Source organism: Pholcus phalangioides, unplaced genomic scaffold (assembly GCF_987345545.1).
Source record: "Pholcus phalangioides strain wild (caught in Gottingen) unplaced genomic scaffold, Ppha-v1.0 ptg000015l_1, whole genome shotgun sequence".
NCBI lineage: Eukaryota > Metazoa > Arthropoda > Arachnida > Araneae > Pholcidae > Pholcus > Pholcus phalangioides.
Window position 1 is genome coordinate 89,941,489 of NW_028301608.1, and position 22,403 is coordinate 89,963,891.

The 22,403-nt window shown below is 35.4% G+C and overlaps 1 protein-coding gene across 4 annotated transcripts in view; it reads right to left on the reverse strand.

Moving 5' to 3' along the window:
* The window catches only part of stet (rhomboid serine protease stem cell tumor), a 209,190-nt gene that overhangs the window by 26,160 nt on the left and 160,627 nt on the right, over positions 1-22,403 (reverse strand). For 3 of the 4 annotated variants that reach the window (XM_089244740.1, XM_089244738.1, XM_089244739.1), the window contains one exon: positions 3,441-3,680. In XM_089244740.1, coding sequence (XP_089100866.1) covers positions 3,441-3,680 — 240 coding nt within the window. Of the gene's footprint in view, positions 1-3,440; positions 3,681-15,098; positions 15,412-22,403 lie in introns of those variants that run through there. The other variant, XM_089244742.1, reaches the window with a different exon arrangement.

The following is a 22,403-nucleotide window of genomic DNA, read 5'->3' on the forward strand; positions in this document are numbered from 1 at the left end:
AATTTTCAAATTTTCTGAAAATTTTTCCATCAAATATGAGTTTTCATTAACTCTGAGATTATTTTGGTTGTAATTGACTTTACTTGCTTTTGACAATTTTTTGGCTGCATTTGGCGACTTTACTTGTCTTTGACAACTTTTCAGCTGCAATTAAACAATTGGAAACGTTATTCGCCTTTGATAACTTTTTCTTTTGGCTCCCAATTGGCAACTTTACTTTCCTCGACAACTTTTCTTGGAGGTATCCCGTATATGTTAAGTCTAGGTATTTATCGTATTGTGATTATTAATTCTTTCCGAACGGAACAGCTTCCGCGGGCCGGATTTTTCCTGCGGGACAGAGGCTAACCCCCCCCCCCCGACAAAGGCAATGACGGCGGCTCTCATTCATTGCTTCAATCCTCACCGATTTCTCACAAATCAAGGAAAGCGTTTCGCTCCAATATCAATTTTTTTAGATATTGATACATCCCCCTACAAAAATAGAACATGAGACGGAGAGATTGTGTTTATTTCTTTCTCCCGAGAATTCCCTCATTTTCCAGTTTTTCCCCAAATTTTTATTTTCCGGGACGTATACGGCTCCAGGGTAGAGAGAGAGAGAGAGAGAGAGCTATCCTCTTTCTTTTATTTAAACATTCCCGCTATTTCGTCCGTTTTCTAGTTTTTTTTTCATTTTTGCTTCTCAATTTTATTTTTATTCCAGACTATTCCATTCAAAAGCAAGGAGTCACATACATAGTGCATTTTATTTATTTTATATATATATTTTTTTTTTCAGCTCCCCCCCCCCTCCCTCTTATCCTTTATACAGAGAAATCGAATGCCAACCGCATCAGAGAAGAACAATTTCTGTGAAGCGATCTTCTTCTCTTCTCTCTCCCTATGGATTTTTATGTTTGTGGAACGAAAAAGCGTGGGTCAAAACATTTCCAAAAAAAGAGAGAGGAAAAAAAATGGGAATAAATAATATATATAATAAAAAAAAGGGGAAATAGAGGCTGAAAGTGGTATATAAATAAATAAATATAAAGATTTTTCTATTCCCGGAGCAAAAAAAAAATTATTTCCCGAAAGTAATTTCTAGAGAGAGGAGAGAGAGAAATTTCGCAATAGAAATAAGGACGGGAAAAAATTACATAATATTGCGTCACTTTTAATTCAATTGCTTCGTACTGAGCTCGTGCTGGAAGAAAATTATCGAGAGAGAGAGAAAAAAAAACTTCTTTTGTGGAGTTTTAGGTGTTCTTCAAGATTCTGAAGGTTCAAGTACAGCCGGCCCCGCTTAATCGGATATCAACGATCCCAGCATACAATATCCGATTATGCGGGGAACAATTCAATTGCCAACGTCATTATAGCTTGCATATTGAAAACCGACTTGAAGGATCAATATCAATAAAGCTTGTCGGATAATCAAAAGTGAAATGAAAGTTACAGTCGATCCCACTTATAACGGTCCCACTGCGAACGGTTTCCCGCTTAGTACGACTAACCTTCGTGGTCCCAACTCTAACTAATCCTCATTAAGATTTCCCGTTTAAAGCGTTTTCCCCTGATGGTTCTTGAAAAACGTTATAAGCGGGATTCGCTGTACATGTAATTACAATGATCACACCTAACATTTTTACTTTTATCAGGAAAGTTAGCGCTCTCTATTGACTTAATAGAGAATAGAAATAAAACAATTCAATGTACGTATATTGAAGACAACTTAAATACTTATAAGCCAGTACCTACTTTCAAATGTACTGTTTTTACCTTAAAAATCTATTTTACATGAATTTCAAATCTTTCATTCAATAAAAAACATTATTTTTATAGTTGTTGATGTGTATTAACGGTTGACGTGTAAAGCGTAATATTCGATTAAGCGGGGAAAAGTTGAAATTATCATTTTGTTTGGGGGGGGGGGGGGGAACTTTAACGGTGTCCATATGGGAGAAATATTAATTGTGCTAGAGGATTTTATCCGTTTAAGCGGGGTATACATTTATACGTTATTTGATTAAGCGGAACCAACTGTAAATTGAAAAAAAAAAGAAAGCATAATTCTTCGCGGATACCCAAATGTTCCGCATTTTCAAAAAAACTCTGAAAGTTTTCACTAAAGTTGTCATAAAAATGTCTATGTCGGGGGATTGCTTGGGATCTTGTAACCATTCAAGAGCCCAACTAAAATGTTAATTTTTGAAGTTGAGTACTAGTCTTTCATCTTGTGGAAATGACTTGATTCAGCTAGGTATCCAAGTTGTTAACGCACCAACTTCTGGTGAAGGTTGGAAAATATTTACGTTTAGTGGCTTGAAACTATTAGTTTTGGTTTAAATCTAATTGACCAAAAATGAGAAATTTGGTTTGGATTGGTATTTGTTAAGTTTCAATTCTCATAAAAGAAAGAAATATTTTGCTACACATAAGGCCAAGGCCGGGCTTGGGGAGATGCTGAGGGTGTAGTCATAATAGGCCGCAAAATGCAGGTGTGAAAAAGGGGATTGAAATACATTCTGAACTTATTATTTTATTTAAGTGCTTCATTTTAAGCAGTTGAAGTCAGCTGAAGTTAGTCCAAATAGCAGTTACATGAAGCTAACTCAGAATTATTGGTACTTATGCCATGTATTAGAAATATAAATCTTATTCTTTTAATTAACTAAAACACTTGTATTTACAGAAGACACAAAATTGTGTTTTGTGTCAAAAGTGAGACGCAAAATTTACTTGCTGCATTAAGAGGCAAATTGCCCAAATTGCCAATAAAATCTACCATGCTCATGGAGCTGTAAGATGCTAGGAGATGGTCAGGTTATTGGCAACCTGACCATATTTTCAGGATTTTCGTGAGAAATGTAAAAAGATTTGGTTTATACAGAAAAAGGGTGTTTAACCTTTAGGGGGAGTGCGGGCCACTTCAATAATTTGAAAATGTGCTGCGGGTCGCTTAAGTGCTCTGAAGCTTTACCGTGTAGATCTGTAAATATGTTATGGATCACTCAAGTGATTTGGAACTGCTCCGTTGGTCAATTGAGAGATCTGGGAAGTGCCGCGGGTCACTTAAGTGATCTGAAAACGTGTCACGGGTTACTTAACTAAGTGATTTGGAACAGCGCCGTGGGTTACGGGAGTGATCCGTAAATGTGCCGCGGGTAGCTTAGGTGCTTTGGAACTGTGCCACGGTGAACTGTAAATATGCTGCGGATCACTTCAATGATTTGAAACTGTAACGTGGGCCACTTAAAAAAGAAATTAATTAAAGTAATTCAACCTACTGAGATCCCGTTTGGATTTTTTTCTCTTCCGGGCAAAATATTCATTATCCATGCTGAATATGTTAATTGTATTATATGCTATTTCAATACGATTATTGATTTCAAGAGTGCATTATGTTATAAATGAAAATGCCAACTGTGATGGGTGTGTGTGAGAAAATGATGACTCACCTCGATCAGGGTGATTATTATGACGAATAATGGCGGCGGGCAGCAGGTGTAGTTGTCGGCGTAGTATTTGCGGTCACGATCGTCCGATAGGAATTCTCGGGCAATAGCCCTGACCATTCTGCGGAAAAGCCCGGCCTCCTCGGCCGCCGATGTCAGAAGCCTGAAGTCATGCTCGCTCCAAACTTCGCGATCTCGGTGATGAACCGCTATCTTGAAACTGCGACTTCTTTTCCCGCTCATCTTAATTGAGTAGAGAGAGAAAAAAATCAATTGAAAAAATACATTATACAATTTATTTTCATTCTCTGGAAAAAAAAAACCAATCGGGGGTAGCATGATATATGTATACTTAATTTTTTTAATTCTCAGCTGTAAAAATTAGGTTTTCCTTCAGAAAAATTACAACATATTTCTTGAGTTTTCTTTTTTTTAAACTGCGGAATAAAGTTGTAAAATTTGATTTTTATGCATGTTTTCGTAGGCAGAAATTAAACAAAAATTTCTTTCTTTAAAAAAAAACTGCTTTGTAGTTCTAATTTTTAAAAATTAACAATAAACATTCGAAGTTTTCGAACATCTGTTCCAATATACACTTTGAACTGCGATGATAATTGCTTGATTTCTCCTGTTGAATGAAATTTAATGAATTAGTAACATTTTCCACTTTGTCGAGGATCTCCCCCCTTGGTCAAACACCGAACAAACCCAGAACCACCTAGACCAGGGGTTCATAACCTTGTGAGTTACATGGATCTTTTGTGACGATGAGATGAAAGCCACGGACCCATTGCTTAACAGAATAATATTCGGCGTAATGAATTAGTCAAACGTTTTCTTATAAAAGTTCATGGACCTTCTGAAATCTCTCCAAGGACCCTCGGTTAAAAACCCTGCTTTGGACAACAGTTTCCAAAATTTTTCGTGTTCATCCCCACTCTATTCAGAAAAAATAACAAAAAATCTTATTGCAACCCGCCTTTCCTGAGAGGAATCTTGTGTTGTATACTTATTAGCACCTCCTACCCCGATATATTCCGTCACCCACTTTGGGAAACACCACCCTGCACACTACATTAGCCACTCATTATGTATTTTCATATATATTGGCCATCTTTTCATATAACCCTGTCTCAAAATATCTTTCATAGTTTTAGTATATTCATAGAGATGGCATAAAAATGGACTCCGACTAAGAAAATATATAAAAATACAGGATGTCTAAATTCGTAAATTGCTTAGAAATTCATGAAATTGAAAGAATTGGTATATTCGAATGCAGTTTGCGGTAAAGTTATAGCCACGGAGTTGGGGGATATTTAAAAAATCGTTCTAATTTTCGTCAATAGAGGACGCGGGGAATCGGTTCAGCACGAGTAATTAGACCTGAATCTTTCCTCAATCTCCTCAATGGTCCGAAACGTTCGTAAGACTCAGCCGGCGATTCGTGGTTGAGATAAAACAACCTCCACAATGATGTTTCCTCCACCAATGTCTCTAAATCACGATAAAACATAATGTAAGCGAAAGTAACAGGAAAATTCAGAAATGAGCTGTTAATATCGTACAACCCTGCATTTCTAGAATATATATTTTTTACCTGAATGTACCACTGTGAAGAAGTTACGTATTCTCCTGGACTTCTGAAGTTTCTTCCATCACATACTGATTATGAAATCATGATGTGAAGCACGCACTTCAAGGTACAGCCGGGGGGGGGGGGGGACTGCTGAGACGGAATAGGAGCTTTTCTAGAGCTGCCAGCGACGACGGTACTTGAACTCGGGAGCACAAGCAATTCACATCTAGTTCCTAACCCGAACATCATCTTATGTAACGGCACAGAGACTTCTTATTTTTGCTTTTAAAACAGTGAATGGATGAGAAATCCGAGGCAGAAGAAGGGCTGGCACGTGATATCAGCCAACACAAGAGGTTCCAGAACTATTTTCTTTTTTAACCTCTCGAATCAGAGCTTGGCGAGAGATACCCATGATATCCCAATTGTTTGTTTACTATTTCAAGTACAGGGTGTTCCATAAATTTTTAAATGTTTGAAAATTCATATAAATTTAAGGAATTGCTATAATAAAATGCAGTTTTTTCGAAAACAGTTAATTCTCACAAAGGCGGGATTTTTTTTTTTGGTTACAGGAAAAAATATCAGCTCGAATTTTTGTCGTTTGTATAGAACGCGCTGCGGGTCAAATGAGGTTTCTGTGGAGGAACCTTACTTTAATCTCTTCCCTATCCGAAACGTTCGTAGAGCTTCAGCCGCTGATCGGCTTCGTGGCTGAGGTGAAACACACAACTTCACCAATAGTGCTTTATCCATCAATGCCAACGTTACAATGAAAACCTTTCGTAAGTGCTAGCAACAGGAAAATTCAGAAAAGAGCTGTTGATCTTACACCCTGCATTTTATATGACTATGATTTGCATATTCCCAGTGATTTGCTTTCGCGCGCGCAGCGCTCTCTATCGACAAAAATTTAAACTACAATTTTTCCTCTGACAAAAATAAATCCTCTGTGAGAATAATTTTTTGGAAAAACCGCATTTTAAAATATACCAAATCCAACAATTTTTTTTAAATTGAATTTTTAAAATGTTTATGAATTTATGGAACACCTTATATTTCAAATACATATTTTGGCTCAAGAATTTTTAGAGATTGTTAAATTTTGTATTAGGCAAAAATTTGTAATTGCTACTTACTATATTGGCTCTTTTATGTGAACCCAATATTCAATTTCAGTGTTTCTAAGCTATTGTTTAATCCGTGGCTTTTTTTATTTTTTTTTAATAATAACGTGATGATCACGTATTCCCAAGAGATCTTTACGATCTGTCCAGGGAATTTCTGTTAGTCTTTGGACCATTTTTTTTTCTCGTGGCTTCCTTGTCTTACCCGGAGTCTTACACCCTCATTAAGTAGTGCGACCCTTGCTACGTATTGAATCGATTTTTCCCAGTAAATTTTTAGTGAATACACAAATTATGAAAGTAAAATCGGTTAGCGTTCAGAGAACTTCCTTCTTGTCCTGGTTCTATTCAGGGCTGTCTCCATATCTTGACCCCCCTAGGCAAAGCGCAAAGGGATGTTCTGGAAAAGCCCCGTAGGTATTAGCTGGAAGTAACAACTTACATACCACTTATATTACTTCTTATTCGCGAAAACCATAAGTTAGTACTACATCTCAGCAGGTAGGCCCCTTATGGACATGAGACACAGCCCGCTCATCCTCACCCCCGTCCCGGGATATGCCCGGATAGGCACGTGAATTAAGACCCCCTTGTTTTATAGGTGACTTGTTTTATAGGTTAGATTCTAAAAGTAGTCACGCTTTTCCCGAAAATATTTCACTTGAAAAAGCTCTATTTCTTCATAAATAGAAAAACTAATTTCGAAATTTATTTTTTCATCTTTCTATGGCCTTCTTAACTATAAGTACCTGTCATGGCTCCACTTTATTTTGTCCCGTGGTACCCTTACAATAGCTCGGTGCTACAAGAAGGGCTTATGGATGCCGGTTGAGAACCACTGTTCCACACTAGATTCAATAATCTAAATTTAATATGTCTGTTTCGAATCACGGAACTTTCGATGAAGCATTGTTTAAACTTTTATTTTTATTTTCTTCAATTTTGGGTGTCCCATAAATTCGTAAATATTTAAAAAAATTCATAAAAATTGAAGGAATTGGTGCATTTCAATGCGGTGTTTGCGAAGAAGTTATTCTCACGAAGTAAGACTATTTTTAGTACAGGAAAAAAATTTGTAGTTCAAATTTTTGTCAATAGCGAGTTCTGCACGAATGTATATCACAGAATTCCTTCACAGAACCGTTCTTCACACTCTTCTGTGTCCGAAACGTTCTTAAAGCTTTAGTCGGTGACTCGTGGCTGAAGTAAAACAACTTCCCAAACAGTGTTTCATCCACCAATGCCAACATCACAATGAAAACCTTATGTAAGCACCATTAGCAGAAAAATTCATAAATGAGCTTTTAATCGTAACCTTGTATGTTCATAAAACATACAATGTTCATAAAACCTAAGCTGCTCATCATTGAGAATTCCCGAATCGGTGACCCTAGTTGCATCCGGGATAGTGACACCATTCAACTCGTAAGAGAAACGTGGGTTGTTCGAACCAAAATGAGGGATCATGCCCTTGTGAACACCAAAGGTCATGCTCCATCCATTAGCCCATTCTGCAATCATATCCAAGCTCCTCTGGAGCAACTCGCTATCGCTTTGATTCTCGACTATACCCATTAGGTTCATTTCATCTCGAATTTGCTAACAATCCAATCGATACCCTCATCGAGTTTATCGATAAAAAGTGAAAAAAGTATGGGGCTAAGGACACTTCCTTGAAGGATTCCACTTTTGACACCTGTCCAATCAGAAAATTCCTCGTTCACCATAACCCGTTGCGAACTATCTCTTAACCACGATTCTATCCAATTCAAAGAGTTACCCCCAATCTCATGTAAAAGTTTACTATGATGGACTCGATTGAATGCCTTCTAGAAATCAAGATAAACTACGTCGACATTTTAGCCATTTCCCAAAGGCTTAGTCACGTGATCATAGGAGCTAAGGAGGTTGGCTACGTATGACTTCCCTTCCTGAACCCATATTGATTTTCCGACAAAACGTTATTCTCGTCTATCCACTTCACCAAAATTGCCTTTTGATAATAACTTCCAAAATTTACGAAAGGGAGCGCGTCAAACTCAATGCACGATAATTCGACACAGTTTCTCTACCACCCTTTTTAAATATCGAACCACATTAGCAAGCTTCCAATCCCTTGGGACGATACCCTCAGCAACACTACTCCTGTAAATCTGTGCGACTGGCTCCAGCAGTTAATTTGCGTATTCCCTAAGGACCCTAGGATAAATATCATCTGATACTGGTGCTTTGCTTACACATGCTTTTTTAAAGAAGTTTTAGGACTTCCACATTTTCCACCTAAATATCGTTGACGGCTTTATCACCCATAACACATCTGTACTTTGGATATCATCCTCTGCAATTATAAACTGACGCGAAAGTAGTACACTGCCTGCATTACTCTCTACCCTATATCCTGCTGTTTGGGGGGCAAAACTGTCCCCTTACATCTATTGTTGACGAATTTGAAAAATTATTTTGAGTAAGCGCTTATATATATATGTTATCTGCCATACTAGATTCAACTTCCTTTATAGGACCCTTATTTGCATATTTCTAGTGATTCGTTTTTGTGCACCGCCTTCTATCGACTATGAGCTATCGACTATATGAGCTATTTTTTCCCTGTTTCGGAAAAAAATTTCACTTCGTGACAATAATTTTTTAGCATACCGCATTTAAATTTACTGATTATTTCAATTTTTTAAATTTGTAAATTATTTATCGGACACCCGATATATATTAGTGGTAATAAAATTAAATTACTCATGGATTTATTAAAAAATATATTATTTGCAATTGACAAAGAAATTACTATCTTCTTGCTCGTGGCCCTTGGACCGGAAGTGGTCCGTAGCCAGACTTATATAATTGCCATGTAATTATTCACTCGTTGCAAGGCCGAATCTATTGTTCTAGGTCCCTCTACTATTGTACTTTGGTCCCTCTCCCGAACAAAATTTCTGGCTTTGGGCCTGACCCTATATGATTCGTAATATACATATACGTTCACATAAAATTATACTGTATCTTCATTATTAGGTTTACAATATATTATCGAGAAGAATGCAGGAAATTTTGCAATCCTTATTACGGGATATCACTTTTTTTCCCCGAAAATTGCAATTTTTGAATGCAATTTGATAATTACAGTTAAATTTCTTAACGACGTGGCAATAGAGGGCTGCTCCAAATCGCAGTAAACAAAAATGTATTTCACGAAAGAAATATTCAAATAATTTAAAAAAAAAAGCAATAAAAAAAATACTGACGATCATATTTCTTTGAGAAAAATACGGTAAACCGGGATCTAATAATAATGCGTAAAAATACTGGACATCACCAATTGTATCAAGAAATATTGTCAGAAGCAGGCACAACCACCAATTGTAATTAAATTCCAAAAAAAACAAAGTGCGAACAAAACATTAAACCTGAAAAATATACGAGATGAATATTTATAATTTTTGCCGTACAATGTAATTTATTTTATGAAAACGCTGTGCATATTCACGAGTTTAGTAAATATAAATTCAAATAAGTATCGTTGAAAAAACGGGCCAAATGTATAAGAAAAATCGGAACAATGAAAATTATATACAGGAACGTCCCGTAATACGGAACACAAATGGTCCGTCAAATTGGTTCTGAGTTTGGCTCAAAATTGGTTCACAGGTCCTTGTTTTTAGAAAAGTTGAGAAACATTTCTTAAACTGCCAAGTTTTAAAAAAGTAATATTTTTTATATAAAAAATTCCGATTAAATAAATATACTGGAAATTTTCTTCCCCACGGATGCAAGAATTCAATTCGTTAAATTTTAATCAGCATTTGAAAATGACTCTCAGAGGATAATATTAAAGAAGTTATCAGCTAATATCTTTGATCATTAATTTGAATTACTTGTCTCTTTTATGTGAAAGAACGAAAGGGCGAATTCAATAAAAAATAACGGAAGATCTTGGCGATGTTGGCGATGGGACTTGGCGGACAAGGGGGATGCGGAGGATGAGCATGATCGCTGGAAAGAATCGTTTATCTTAGTGTGCCAGGAAGATATGGAGGATGCGACGGGACAGGGAATGGAGCGAGCGTTGATGGCTGCTTCCTCTCAGCTGTTTCTTAAAGACTCAAGGAGATGAGGCCATTCACAGCTGAAGACAAACTCAGACTGTGACGCCATCTCAACCCAGGATTAATGGCGAGGCTAAAGATTCCAACACACGTGATTCTATCCCCCCCTCCCAACTCCTCCTAAACGTCACCAAACTAAACGTGATTCCAACTGCGCAAATTGCTTTGAAACTTTCATTGACTACATTTCTCATCTGAGTAACATCACGTTAGAAGAAAATTATGTTTCAATGTTTCACAAAATAAATTGTCATTTAGTAAATATATTACTTATTCAATACTATTAAATGCTAAAATCCAAGTATTAAATTATTATTAAATTGTTGTTAAATCAAATTATTAAATTTTTGTTAAATCAAATTATTAAATTTTTGTTAAATCGAATTATTAAACTGTTGTTCAATTAAATTATTAAATTGAATATTACATTTATATTATACTTAATTATTTTTAAATTTAAGGGATAAAATTAATATTAAATTTTTCTATCAAATCGAACTCAATATTAAAACTCAATGATACGATGAAAATTAAATTATTGCATGAAAATTAAAATTTCAAAAACAATACTGAAATTCTATTGTCTAAATTAATATCAAATGTATAAAAAAAATTAAAACTAAATGTTAAAACTCAGACTTAAAACCAAATGGTAAAATTCAAAATTAAAATTCAACATGAAAACTCAATGCTAAAATTCATAATTAAAATTCGATGTTAAAAAAACTGACAAGAAACCATTGTTATCGATCGACAATTTCATTATGAAATAATCAATTAAATTGAATAAATGGGAAACACAGATAATATAAATACTATATATCAATCTATTGATTAAAAAAAATGTAACGCATAATTTTTTAAAATAAACTATGCAAAAAAATTGAATTGTTTCTTACATTAATTTCTAAAAAAAAAAGAAACCTAATTACATTACAATATTCTGAATGCATCAAAAGTTAAGAATAAATTAAAACAAAAGAATTTTAAAACAAAAATTAACTACTTATATTTTAATTAGTTATTAGTTGGTAAATCGTTAGCCAATTTTTTTCGCCTAATTAGGCGGCTATCTAAACTTTTTATGGGCACATTATTTCTTCCTTTAATTTATTTTCTTCAGCTTCTTATATTCGGACTATTTGCATGTTATAGAGCTGAATTTGCACTGTATTTTTAAATTAAGTTGAAATTGGCATGATTAATTTGAATTGTAATATAAATTTTTGAACAGTTATATTTCAAATTATTGAGTCTTTTTTTACGTATTTTTCGTCTTGGTGATGACAGTCAAACGAAACTTACTGATAGCTTAGAAGTCTCTATATCTTAGCATGCGCGTAATAAAGATCTAAAAGACATCCGGAAGCGACATATGCGTGTCGCGTGTGCTCCACGCACATTTCCGAATGGAGGCTGTTGTTGGTGGGGTCGGGGCGTCATTAGAAAACAGCTCATAGGGCCGGATGCAAGGTAGACCGGACCCGGGCATAAAAAAAGGCCGCCCCGATCAGCGGATATCCGGCAGGAGGATTGCGCTAATTGTGCAAAGGCAGAAAGGAACCAAGAAAAAAATAAAAAACGTTCTAAAAAAACTAGAAAGAGTTCGGGCAAACACAGGAAACTTACGAATTTTTCGGATAAAGTTCGCAAACAAAGACACATCATCTACGAACAGCATATTAGATCACTCAAAAGCACAAAAGTAATAGTAGATTTTTAAGCTCATAATTATTCTGAAACGTCGATGATGCAGTCAAACTCGGTTATAACGATAACTAGGATTCCTCGAAATTTTGACGTTATAACCGAAATTAACGTTTTCAAAATCTTTTTTGACGAAAAATATACCCAAAGGAAACCAAATACTTTGCACGAAATTTTTATTTGTTTATGATCGAGGCGACCAATTTGATCGAGAAAAATACGGGAAATTGGGATAAAATTAATAAGGGACCGATTCTCACCAAACATGTTGCCAAATGTCGACGAAATTAACAAATATTGGTAATAAATAACCATCGACGAGAAAAAAATGCTGTAGTAAATTTGCTAAAATGTATTCCACGGGGGAAAAAAAATGAACTTGGCAAATGTTTGAGATTATTTATAATCATTATAACACAATTTTAAATTATGCAAACTTCATTCCTGATTATAGTGAAAATTGGGAATCAAAGCAAGTTTCGCTGAGAAAAACTGGACACTGTTTTTAAAATAAAAAATACAGAAATGTTTCGTGTAGTGGTCGTGATAGGAGAGAGTCGGAACGTCAAACATGCAATGTATATTTTTATACGTTTATATGTTAATTATAAATGAACAAACATTCCCTGGATGTGATCAGCACTGATCTTAGAAATTCCTCGGGAAACGTCATTAGAAACAAAAGTGGCAAAGAAAAAACGTTGTTATATCCGAGATGTTGCTTTTCATCGACGTTATAAGCATTAATATTATTATCTATGACAGTGTTTCTCAAAGTGTGCGTTACGGTTCGCTGGAGACATTGATTCGTGTGCCTATTTATGCTACGAAATAGTTCTTTTATAAGGGTTTGAGAAATATCAACTAAATTATTCTGGAGAGCGGAAAATGAACCATGAATTCAGCAAGGCAGCCGCTGGTGACAAAAGTTTTGGAACCACTGCTCTATGGAATCAGCCCGGACCGCTTATTACTGACGTCATAGCCGAGGTGTCGTTATAAGCGAATGTGACTGTATCTACTCAATTAGATAAGTAAAATGTTGAAGAGATTTAGATTTTAGGGAAAAATCGTTATCTTATTCAAAGTCTTCTCTTTCAAATAGCATTTAAAATTAAGAGAAACATGCTATTAGCATTTTTGTAAACCCAATGAATGTTAATTTTCGGTCCCTCACCCACAGTTGCGCCAAACTCGGGCAATATTACTCGTTCGTCAAGTTATCGGTCGCACAGTATAATAACTACCTTAATACATCCCGATGACTAACTTCTCTAAAAATGTAACCAGTAAAAAAAAAACCGCAACCCACAAGAAAGAAGAATAACTGTCCATATTAATGATAACTTCGGAACTAGGAAAAGTTACTTCTTGGCGATGGGTTTTTCTTTCTTTATCCTTCGTTTTTGATGTGTCATTTTTACCGGCCGGTCATGTTAAGAAGTGACCGGTGTTCTCTTGACCCCATTAATGAGGTGCGGATATACGCTACCTGAAGGCTTCTTCACCGTAGCATTCTTTCTGTCTCCTCTTTTAATGTCTTAAACTTCCCTTTAAAGGATGTGTATACGACTCATATATCCGCAAATGCCATAATTATCTTCGGTGATGTGCTTTCTGAGTACTCATACATAATATATTAAGTATTTCTCTCTATTTTTAGGAAGAAATTAGTCCAGAAGAGCAAGAGAAAGGAATAGAAAGATTTTTCTCTTTTTTTTTGGTCGAAAAAAGATGCAGCATTGAATGGAAAAACAATAAAATCCATGAGTGAATTATTTTAAGTGATTTGAGCAAAACTAATTTAATTATTAGACTTGAAGTTTATTCAACACTTCATTAAAATAAATTTTTAAATTTATAATGAAGTAGACAAAGAAGGCAATACTTAAGGATAATATCATTTATCTCAAGAATTCCTAGAAAACTACTCATTGATTGGAAGTTTATATGAGTATTTATATATTCAAATTTATTTTCCAAATTTTTTTTTATCAATTTACCAAGTTTTTTTTTGTTACCTTTCCAAGTTATTCATCAATATCCCAAACTGTTGCTAAAATTACTGATAAAATCTAATTTTTATATTGTTTTTTTAAAAAAATTATTTTTGAGAACTCTTGTTTTTTTTTCAGAATTATTTTTTACAATTTTTAAGTTTTTATCTAGATTTGTTTTTTTTTTAATTTTCACGTTTTCTAGAAAGTTTCTTTTAAATTTCAACAAAAATTTCTTCACAAATTAGAATTTTTTTCAAAAACTTCGCACATCAATTTACTTTTTAAGCATTTTCCCAAAAAATTTAAGGGAAAGCCTTCGAAATATTTCATCAATATGAAGTGTAAATAAAAAAGGGAAAAAAAAATTTGCTAATTATTTTCATATTTTCTATCAACCCAACGTAAAGACAAATATACAAAAAGAATTTCTTCATTCTTCGAAACAAATAAGTCCGAAAGATAAATTAAAAATAACTTCATTTTTTTAAATTCAAAACTACTAAAAACTATAGAAAATCACCTAAAATAGGAAATTTATGTTGTGTATGACATTAAAATTTCAGTGTTAATTATAAAAATTTTATTTGATGCATTTTCTTTTATAGTAATAATATCTAATAATTATAGCAAAAAAAAAGAAGTTAAATATTTAAATCCCTGCATTTAAAATTTATTGAAATTTTATCACACTATGAATATTTAATGAATAACCAAGTAATTTGGAATTATTTTTATCCGCAATTCCAGTAAGACGAATCAAGTGATCAATTATTATTTGTATCAAAGTAAGCAAATGGGATTCAGAATAAATTCTGAATAAATGTTGATAGTTGAATAATTAGAAATATTTAAGCAACTGTTGTGAAATTCGAAAAAAGTAAAAGCTGAACGCGTATTATAGAAATAAAAGATAAAAATTATATATATAAAAAAAAGAACACAACAACCAATAATATCCATGTATTTTTGAAATTAAAATAAGTTTATTATCAATGTCATAAGACATTGTTTATTGATGAATTTATTGCCATTATTGTTTATATGAAAATAAGAAATTGTAAAATTGATAATTAACTGAAGACTTATTAAGTAATTTTATACTTAATTGAAAAAAAAAAAATACATATAATTACCAAATTTCATCTTGAATGGTTTTATCCAATTTCCAAACACGTGCTCTCAAATCAGAACGCGCCAATAATTATAATTACAGTTAATTAGTAATATTGTCAATCACAGATCACTTTATCAACACAAACACGAAATCCGAGAGGATAAAAAAAACAGTAAAGAGCTTGTTGTTATCCAAAACGAATGCATAGGTTTGATCCTATTTGAGCAAAAACACATGGAAAGAAGATCTTGTTTATCCCGCGGATCACTGACAACTAAAGAACACCTGGATAGATCGGCAATAGACTCTCTCTCATCCATTGCATTGGAAGTGACGTCTGGCACGCAGCTCGCCAACGAAACCGAAACTCTTCGCCAAACATCCGAGAGGGGGGGACAACGGAACAGCAAAAAATAAAAACTAAACGGGGAGGGGAAAAATAAAACCACGACTCGGGGGGTGAAGAAATAAAAAAAACGAGCCAAGACACGCGCCACGACCACGCCTTTTCGTGCAGCAGGTGATACGGTTCTTTTCTTATTATTACATACTCCGAATGGAGTTTTGCATGCAAACCGCATTTGGAGGTTGAAGAAAAATTTGATTACGGTAAAACTCGGTTATAACGAAACCTTGGCTATAACGTCGTTACTTGTAGAGCGGCAGGGGTCTTTAACCTTTCATTCACGGTGGGCCAAATTGAAACTTTCCACGAAGCCCGCGGGCAGGGCCGGACTAAGGCAGGTGCGAAGGGTGCTGGCGTACCGGACCGCTAAATTTTAGGGGCCGCAAAACGGGAGAAGAATACTTTGATTACATTTTGACTTGAACGTTTTGAACAAAGCAAACAGCTTAAAATTCTGTCCAAGAATTCTAAAATTCAGACATCGAGCCTTCTGGCCTATAGTTTCCACAGAACCCCCTCACGCCCTCCAAGCCAAGAGAAGGATGAAGATAGATCTAGTATTCCGGGCGATGGACCAGATAAAGACACTAAATTCTTCTTTTAAAATTATTCAAAATTACACGAGGGAGGCATTATTCATGATTGCCAGGCTGAAAGACTATGTAGTTGTGGCCCTGCTGGGTAGATAATCGGTTCTGACAGTCCTCGACCCCACAACCTTGAAGTACCTAGGGGCACACTTGAAATTTTTTCGCTGGGCAGCGGGCACTATTACTCAAATTTATTGTCGAATGACTTTCTCAAATGCTTTTTTATGACCATGAAATAGTAGTTTGATATTCATTATTGGGTACAAATGTGAGACTATGTCGTGCACCAGGGGGTTCATAGTCACTGGGGGGTTGCGAAACTTCGTTTTAGACGTCCAAAAAGCTGTTTTCGCACCAGGCCGCAAAATACTTAAGCCCGCCCCTGCCCGCGGGCTACCAACTCATGTAATTTAGTGACATCTTAATAGAAGGGGACCATTGAGGCTCGGCGTTAAACCAACATCACTTATAAAAGACGGCCTCCGCACGAAGCTCGTGACGTCAGTGAAGAAGGCCATGTCAACTATAGCTATTGGATATACCACAAAGAAAGAATGAAGATGGCGCATGCGGCGGCCTGCTATATCCAATGGCTATAGGCGAGATGGCCTTCTTCAGTGACGTCACGAGCTTCGTGTCGAGGCCTTCTTCTATAGATGGTGTTGGTTAAACAGGAACAAAAATATAATTGAAGATTTTAATTATTTTGAAATTATTACTTTTTCATTAATATTAGTTTCGTGACTAGTTCTGAAATTATTATTTTTCACTAATTCTGCAAAAAGTTTGGATTACTGGTAAAGTTAATCTAAAATCACTTTAAATGATTCTCCAATAATTTATTTCGGTAATTCTGAAATTATTTGTTTACAAAATTCTCTAATTATTTCTTTTATTCAGAGTTTCCCCATCAATTTATTCCGGAATTATTTCTTTGATCGGTTCCAGAATTAATCGTTTTTAATGTTTTCAACAATTTTCTGAAAATGATCGGAGGGCCACGACAAAAAGCTCCGAGGGCCAAATGTGGTCCGCGGGCCATACGTTGAATTATGGTCTCAAAAATTATGGACGTCTGCTCTTTATTTTTCAGTTAATGGCATAGAGCAGTGGTGCTCAAAATTTTCATTCCGCTGGCCAGATATGCGATATTTCTGTCTCTAGTGGGCCAGAAACGTGTGTGTATAGTTTGACCAATTTCGGAAGTTCTAACCTTTTCATAAAATTTTCCGTTTTTTCTATTATTTTCAATGAGGTTTATTTGAGAGAACTTTTGAAATCAAGAATTACGATTTTTTTTCCATGATTTAGTCATAATTGTCTTGTCATAAAAACATTCATCTCACATATTTATCAAACATATACGTTTTGTTTGGTGAATTATAAGTTTTCAGTTCCCTATTTCCCACCAATGGCGATTTTTCAGCAATTTTAGCTACAGTTGGCAACTTTACTTGCCATTGACAATTGTTATGGCTGTAATTGGCAACTTTTATGGCTGTAATTGACAACTTTACCCTTTGTCATTTGTCACTTTTCTTGGCTGTAAGTAGGCACATAATTTGCATATGACATTTTTTTTTTTTGGCGATAGTTTAGGATATCCCGTATGGATCCCGATTTTCTGTTTCCCGTATTTTTATGACGAAATATGGTCAGCCTAGATATTTATTGCGTCGTGTGTATTGATACCTTTCTACCGGAACACGTTTGCCCATCACTGGAATAGAGTAATAATAATAATCCTAGTAAATAATAATATACTTATTGGTCAATCTATGGTTAATGAAGTCCTGAACGCAAACTATATTGAAGGATGAAGAAAAATTCCGTTTTTTTTTTTGAAAAATGAAAAATTAAGTAATTTGATTTGAATTGATTGATTATATTTGAATGTCTTAAGAAAATGAAATTGGGGGAGGAAATTTAAATTTCTGTATGGTCTCAGGGCCCAACTTCTAAAGAAGGGGAGGGGGGGTTGACACTCCCCCAGTGTCCAAATTGCTGGAATGTTTTGAATAAGCGAACCACTCGTATTCGTCCATACGGAAATCAGGTTCAGATGATATTTCTGTGATTCATTTTAATGACATAAAATTTGATTTATTTTACTAAATACTATAATCGTATAGAGAGCTGGTGAAGCTCTAGCCTAATGTTACTGTTGTTCGTTTTTTTTCACACTCTAAATGTGCTTAAAAGTGAAATATCCCCTACTAGTGGTTCCGGTTCAGAACCTGGGAACTCTCACTATATTAAGAGGATAAAAATATAAAATACGTCGATAATTCGATAATTCACAAAGAAATGGTAATCCCTCACAAAAAAAATCTTAGGTATTTTATACAACTCGCGTAGGTATTTTTTCGAACGTAGGGGATTTTTTTAAGTACAGATGGTCAAGTTCCAGGAACTGTCCATCGAATGAATAGAAGCAGAAAGGAACGCCGACCCTTGTCCAACTATTTTCCATATCCACGAGGGGGGCTACAAAGATCGATCTACTGCCAAAGATTCGTATCTAACGCATTGTGAGAAATAGTATCCATTGTTATCTCTTCTTGTACTGTCCAGTACCTGTTTTGACAGCTAAAAGAACCGATTCTGTCCTATATATACACCACTTTTACCCCTTGATTCATTGCTTGAATTCAATGGAGCTAAAGAATTCCAGTCGGAATCTTTCCAAGTATATGTATATACGTACTCGGAAATTTCCAAGGGGGAAAGAAAAAATTATATAAGATCAATATGTTATTGTAATACAGAAGGTAAAAAATAAAATTGAGTATACTTATCAACACCGCAACACCCTTCTATTATTATTACTGCTATGCAAGTGACGAAGTATATCGAATAAGGTATAAGGTCGTGTTTCCCCTGACAAATAACTACAGGGTGGTCTTTACTAGTAAAAGGACAAACTGTGTGGGATCGTGTCCATTGCTTGGAGCATTGGAAAAAAAAAAAAAATCATCAGAGGCGTTGTGTTGGGCCTCACCCGATCATGGGGCGGGAAACCCACCAAAAAAAAAGGTAAAGGAAAAAAAGACCTGAAAATAAATTTCGTCGTCGGCAAAATCTCAAGAGAAGAACAAGAAAAAAGAAGTGACGAACAGCCACCACACACATCGACTTTGCCAAGGGCTCCATCATGCCTTTATTTAAGAAAATAATAATAAAAAAAGAATGAGAATTCCTTTAACATTTTCTTTTTCATAGACACACAACGAGTGCTATTTCGCCGAACCTAGTAACCGTTTTGCGTCGTTTCGATAGTACCATATAATAGTATTAAAAAAGGAAGCCCGAATAGCTCATCTGTACCCCGAAGGAATGCCGCCGTCACCATCGTGTTTGTGACATCATGTCCCAAAAATGAGGATGGAAACATTTTTCCGTGTCTTTAGCAAGTGACGACATAATTAATGACAAAAGAATCGCTGCGGTTTACTCTGCGAGAGGTATGTTTTTGTGAAGGTAGTGCCGGGATTGGGTGTTTTGACAAAATGACCCGTTATGAGAGAAAAATTAAAAGTCAGTTTTTTGTTGCTGTCTGCAATATCTGCTTTTATGGTTTCCTAAGATGTAGAGGGTGACAAGGGTCTAGATCTAGTCCAGCGTCTTTCAACCCCCCCTCCCAGAACCCTTAAAATACTTTTCATACTCAAAGACAGTGCCTACTGGATGACATTGTCTTACCAAGTGACGCTACAACCGTGGATGTAAAAGTTGTGGTGGTCACTCGTCACTTTTACTGCAAACCATTGATCCTAGAGGTATACATGTAATTAGAAAAAGTATCCAAATAACGTATAGTACTCAGATATGTCATTATTATTTCAAGGGGTTGTATAGTTTTTTAAAAAGTATTAACTTTTTATACCGGGGCCCGTGTGCCTAAAGAAATTGGGGAAAAACAGTGTAAAATGCGGATAAAACTGTTTTTCCGCATTTGAGCTGTTTTTCCATAACTTTCCTCCGTTTTTCGAATTCGAATATCTCAGTCAATATTACTCGTAGAAACATGGGATTTTTTGCTGGCATCAACAGAGATAGGGTAACAACTTTGTAACTGGGTTTTGGGGCACACGGGTAGTATATGAAAAGTTAATTTCTTATTTTAATATCTATACATCCTCCCTTGAAACACGAATGACATATCTGAGTGCTATACACGTTATTTGGATACTTCTAACTAGATGTATACCTCTAAGATCAACGGTTCGCCAGTAAAATACACTAATCCCTGTTTACTATGCACCCGTATATATGTACATTATAAAAGGAAAAGCGAAATTGTTTTCGGGCCACAAAATGATCAAGCTTGCCCTCTGCCCTTGAATATCGACAATCTTCATGGCTTCTGTACATTCAGCGGCGGACCTACAACTTCAATCTCAGTCCAGTATTTCATCAATAGCTAACTTTTAAGAAGTGATTGTAGCCACGGTAAATCCAGTGGATAAAATGGATAAGATGATTGTATTTCTGAAATTCCTCTTAGCTTTGCCTGCAAGTCACGAATACCAGCGAAAAGAGAAGAGCTTAGTGACAGCTAGCTAATAAAGATGTTCAGAGGGGGTACAACTTATTTACCAACCACCATGGCAGTATCGTCTCTCTCTCGGCACCATGGTTTGCACCACAAAGAGCTCAAAGTACCTTTTCCAGAGATGATATACATGTTTTTTTCTTTTCCCTTTACAGCGCCTTGTAATTAGTTTAAGAACTGGTTACAATGACACGGTGTGTGTGTAATCGGGTTTTATTTTTTTTACCGAAAGCGGACAGCGTGAATATTAGAAGAGGAGGAGAAAGAAAAAGTAGCTGTTAAAACGCTCCAAATTACAAGTTGGCGTTGAGATTCCGAATTGTGTAGAACACACACAACGTTTTCGCTATAACGGCCGGCCGCACCATTTTTTAGTACGTACTTAGCCTCATGCATAAGATTGGATATGAGAAGTTGAAAGAAACCGATTTAGTTAGTGATTGATGTTTGTTTGGAATCAGCATCTTTTCTGTTAGCGACAATGCAAATGTAAATTTCATTATCTCGATTCAGGGTCTGAATTTATCTTGAAGGGTGCCAGAAATTGAGCGTCCTCCAAAAAGTAACGTCAAAGATGTTTGGCTAGTCAGTGAATATATACTGTAGGACCTCTCGATAAAGGACACTCGTGGGACCAAAAATTTTGTTCATTAACGGGGAAGTACGATATGCAGTGGAACCATGTTTGGCTTCGTTCGCAATCGCTTCCCATACATTTCAATGATAAAATGTATATGCTACTCTCTATAAAAGTGGCACACCGGTGGTTCTGCGTAATCAGCAATCGTCTCAATAAAGAAAGTTTGATTAAATTTCGCGACATTTATCTTTTAACCGGCGATTATGTATAATTTTCACAAATAAAGTAGGAAAGTCTGATAAATATGGGAAAAAATATATATGAATAACCTTTCTTCTCTTCTCATTAAACGAATTAGTTATTTTAACCCGTGCAAGTGATGCGTGCATTACAAGTATTTTGCAATAAAAAGTAAATTAAAGTAAGTGTAAAAAGAATAAAAACATGTATAACAACATTTATCAGTCTTGTAGTGTTTGGTTTTTTTTCACACGTATTCAGAAACAAGATTACCCTTCGGATTCACCGTCCTGGATTACGTTCAGTTAAAAAGGAATTAATTGACGGTTTATCATATTTACCAAATACAAGCTTGAGATTGAACACAATCTTAGTTGAATATGACAAATTCTCGGTTTATGACCAAAAATTAATAACTTACAGTTTGGTAAAGAAATTAAGAGTTTGAATGATTTTGCTGTCCGCTATCGAGAGTGTCCGCTAACGGGGAGTGAAATGCATAATAAAGTCCTATTCTACGGGACCGTCCGTTAAAGGGAAGTGTCAGTCAGAGGAGTTTCCACTCTGATTCATTTCAATTTAGGGGGCCCCGAGATTTTGGGGCTGTGGATTAAATGTTCCAATTGCCAATACGGAAATCAGGTCCGTTTTTCAAATTATGCTCATTTTATTGCAATAATATGTGAATTTCTGGAAAGCAGTTTTTGATATTGTAATTTAGGTGCGTTCGTTTCGGTAACATCGATTGCTTTTATTCAACAGTAGCTATAATTCAGGTTTCCGTCAATTACTGGGAGGATTGAAAGAATGACAAACCATTATAAAGAAATAAACTATTATGCATAATACTGGTAGCATTAAAGAAGTGACAAACCATTGTAAAGGCATATGCATGTCTGGAACGCATTGCTAGGAAACGACAGCAACCAAAGTAAACATTCCGAAAGTGACTA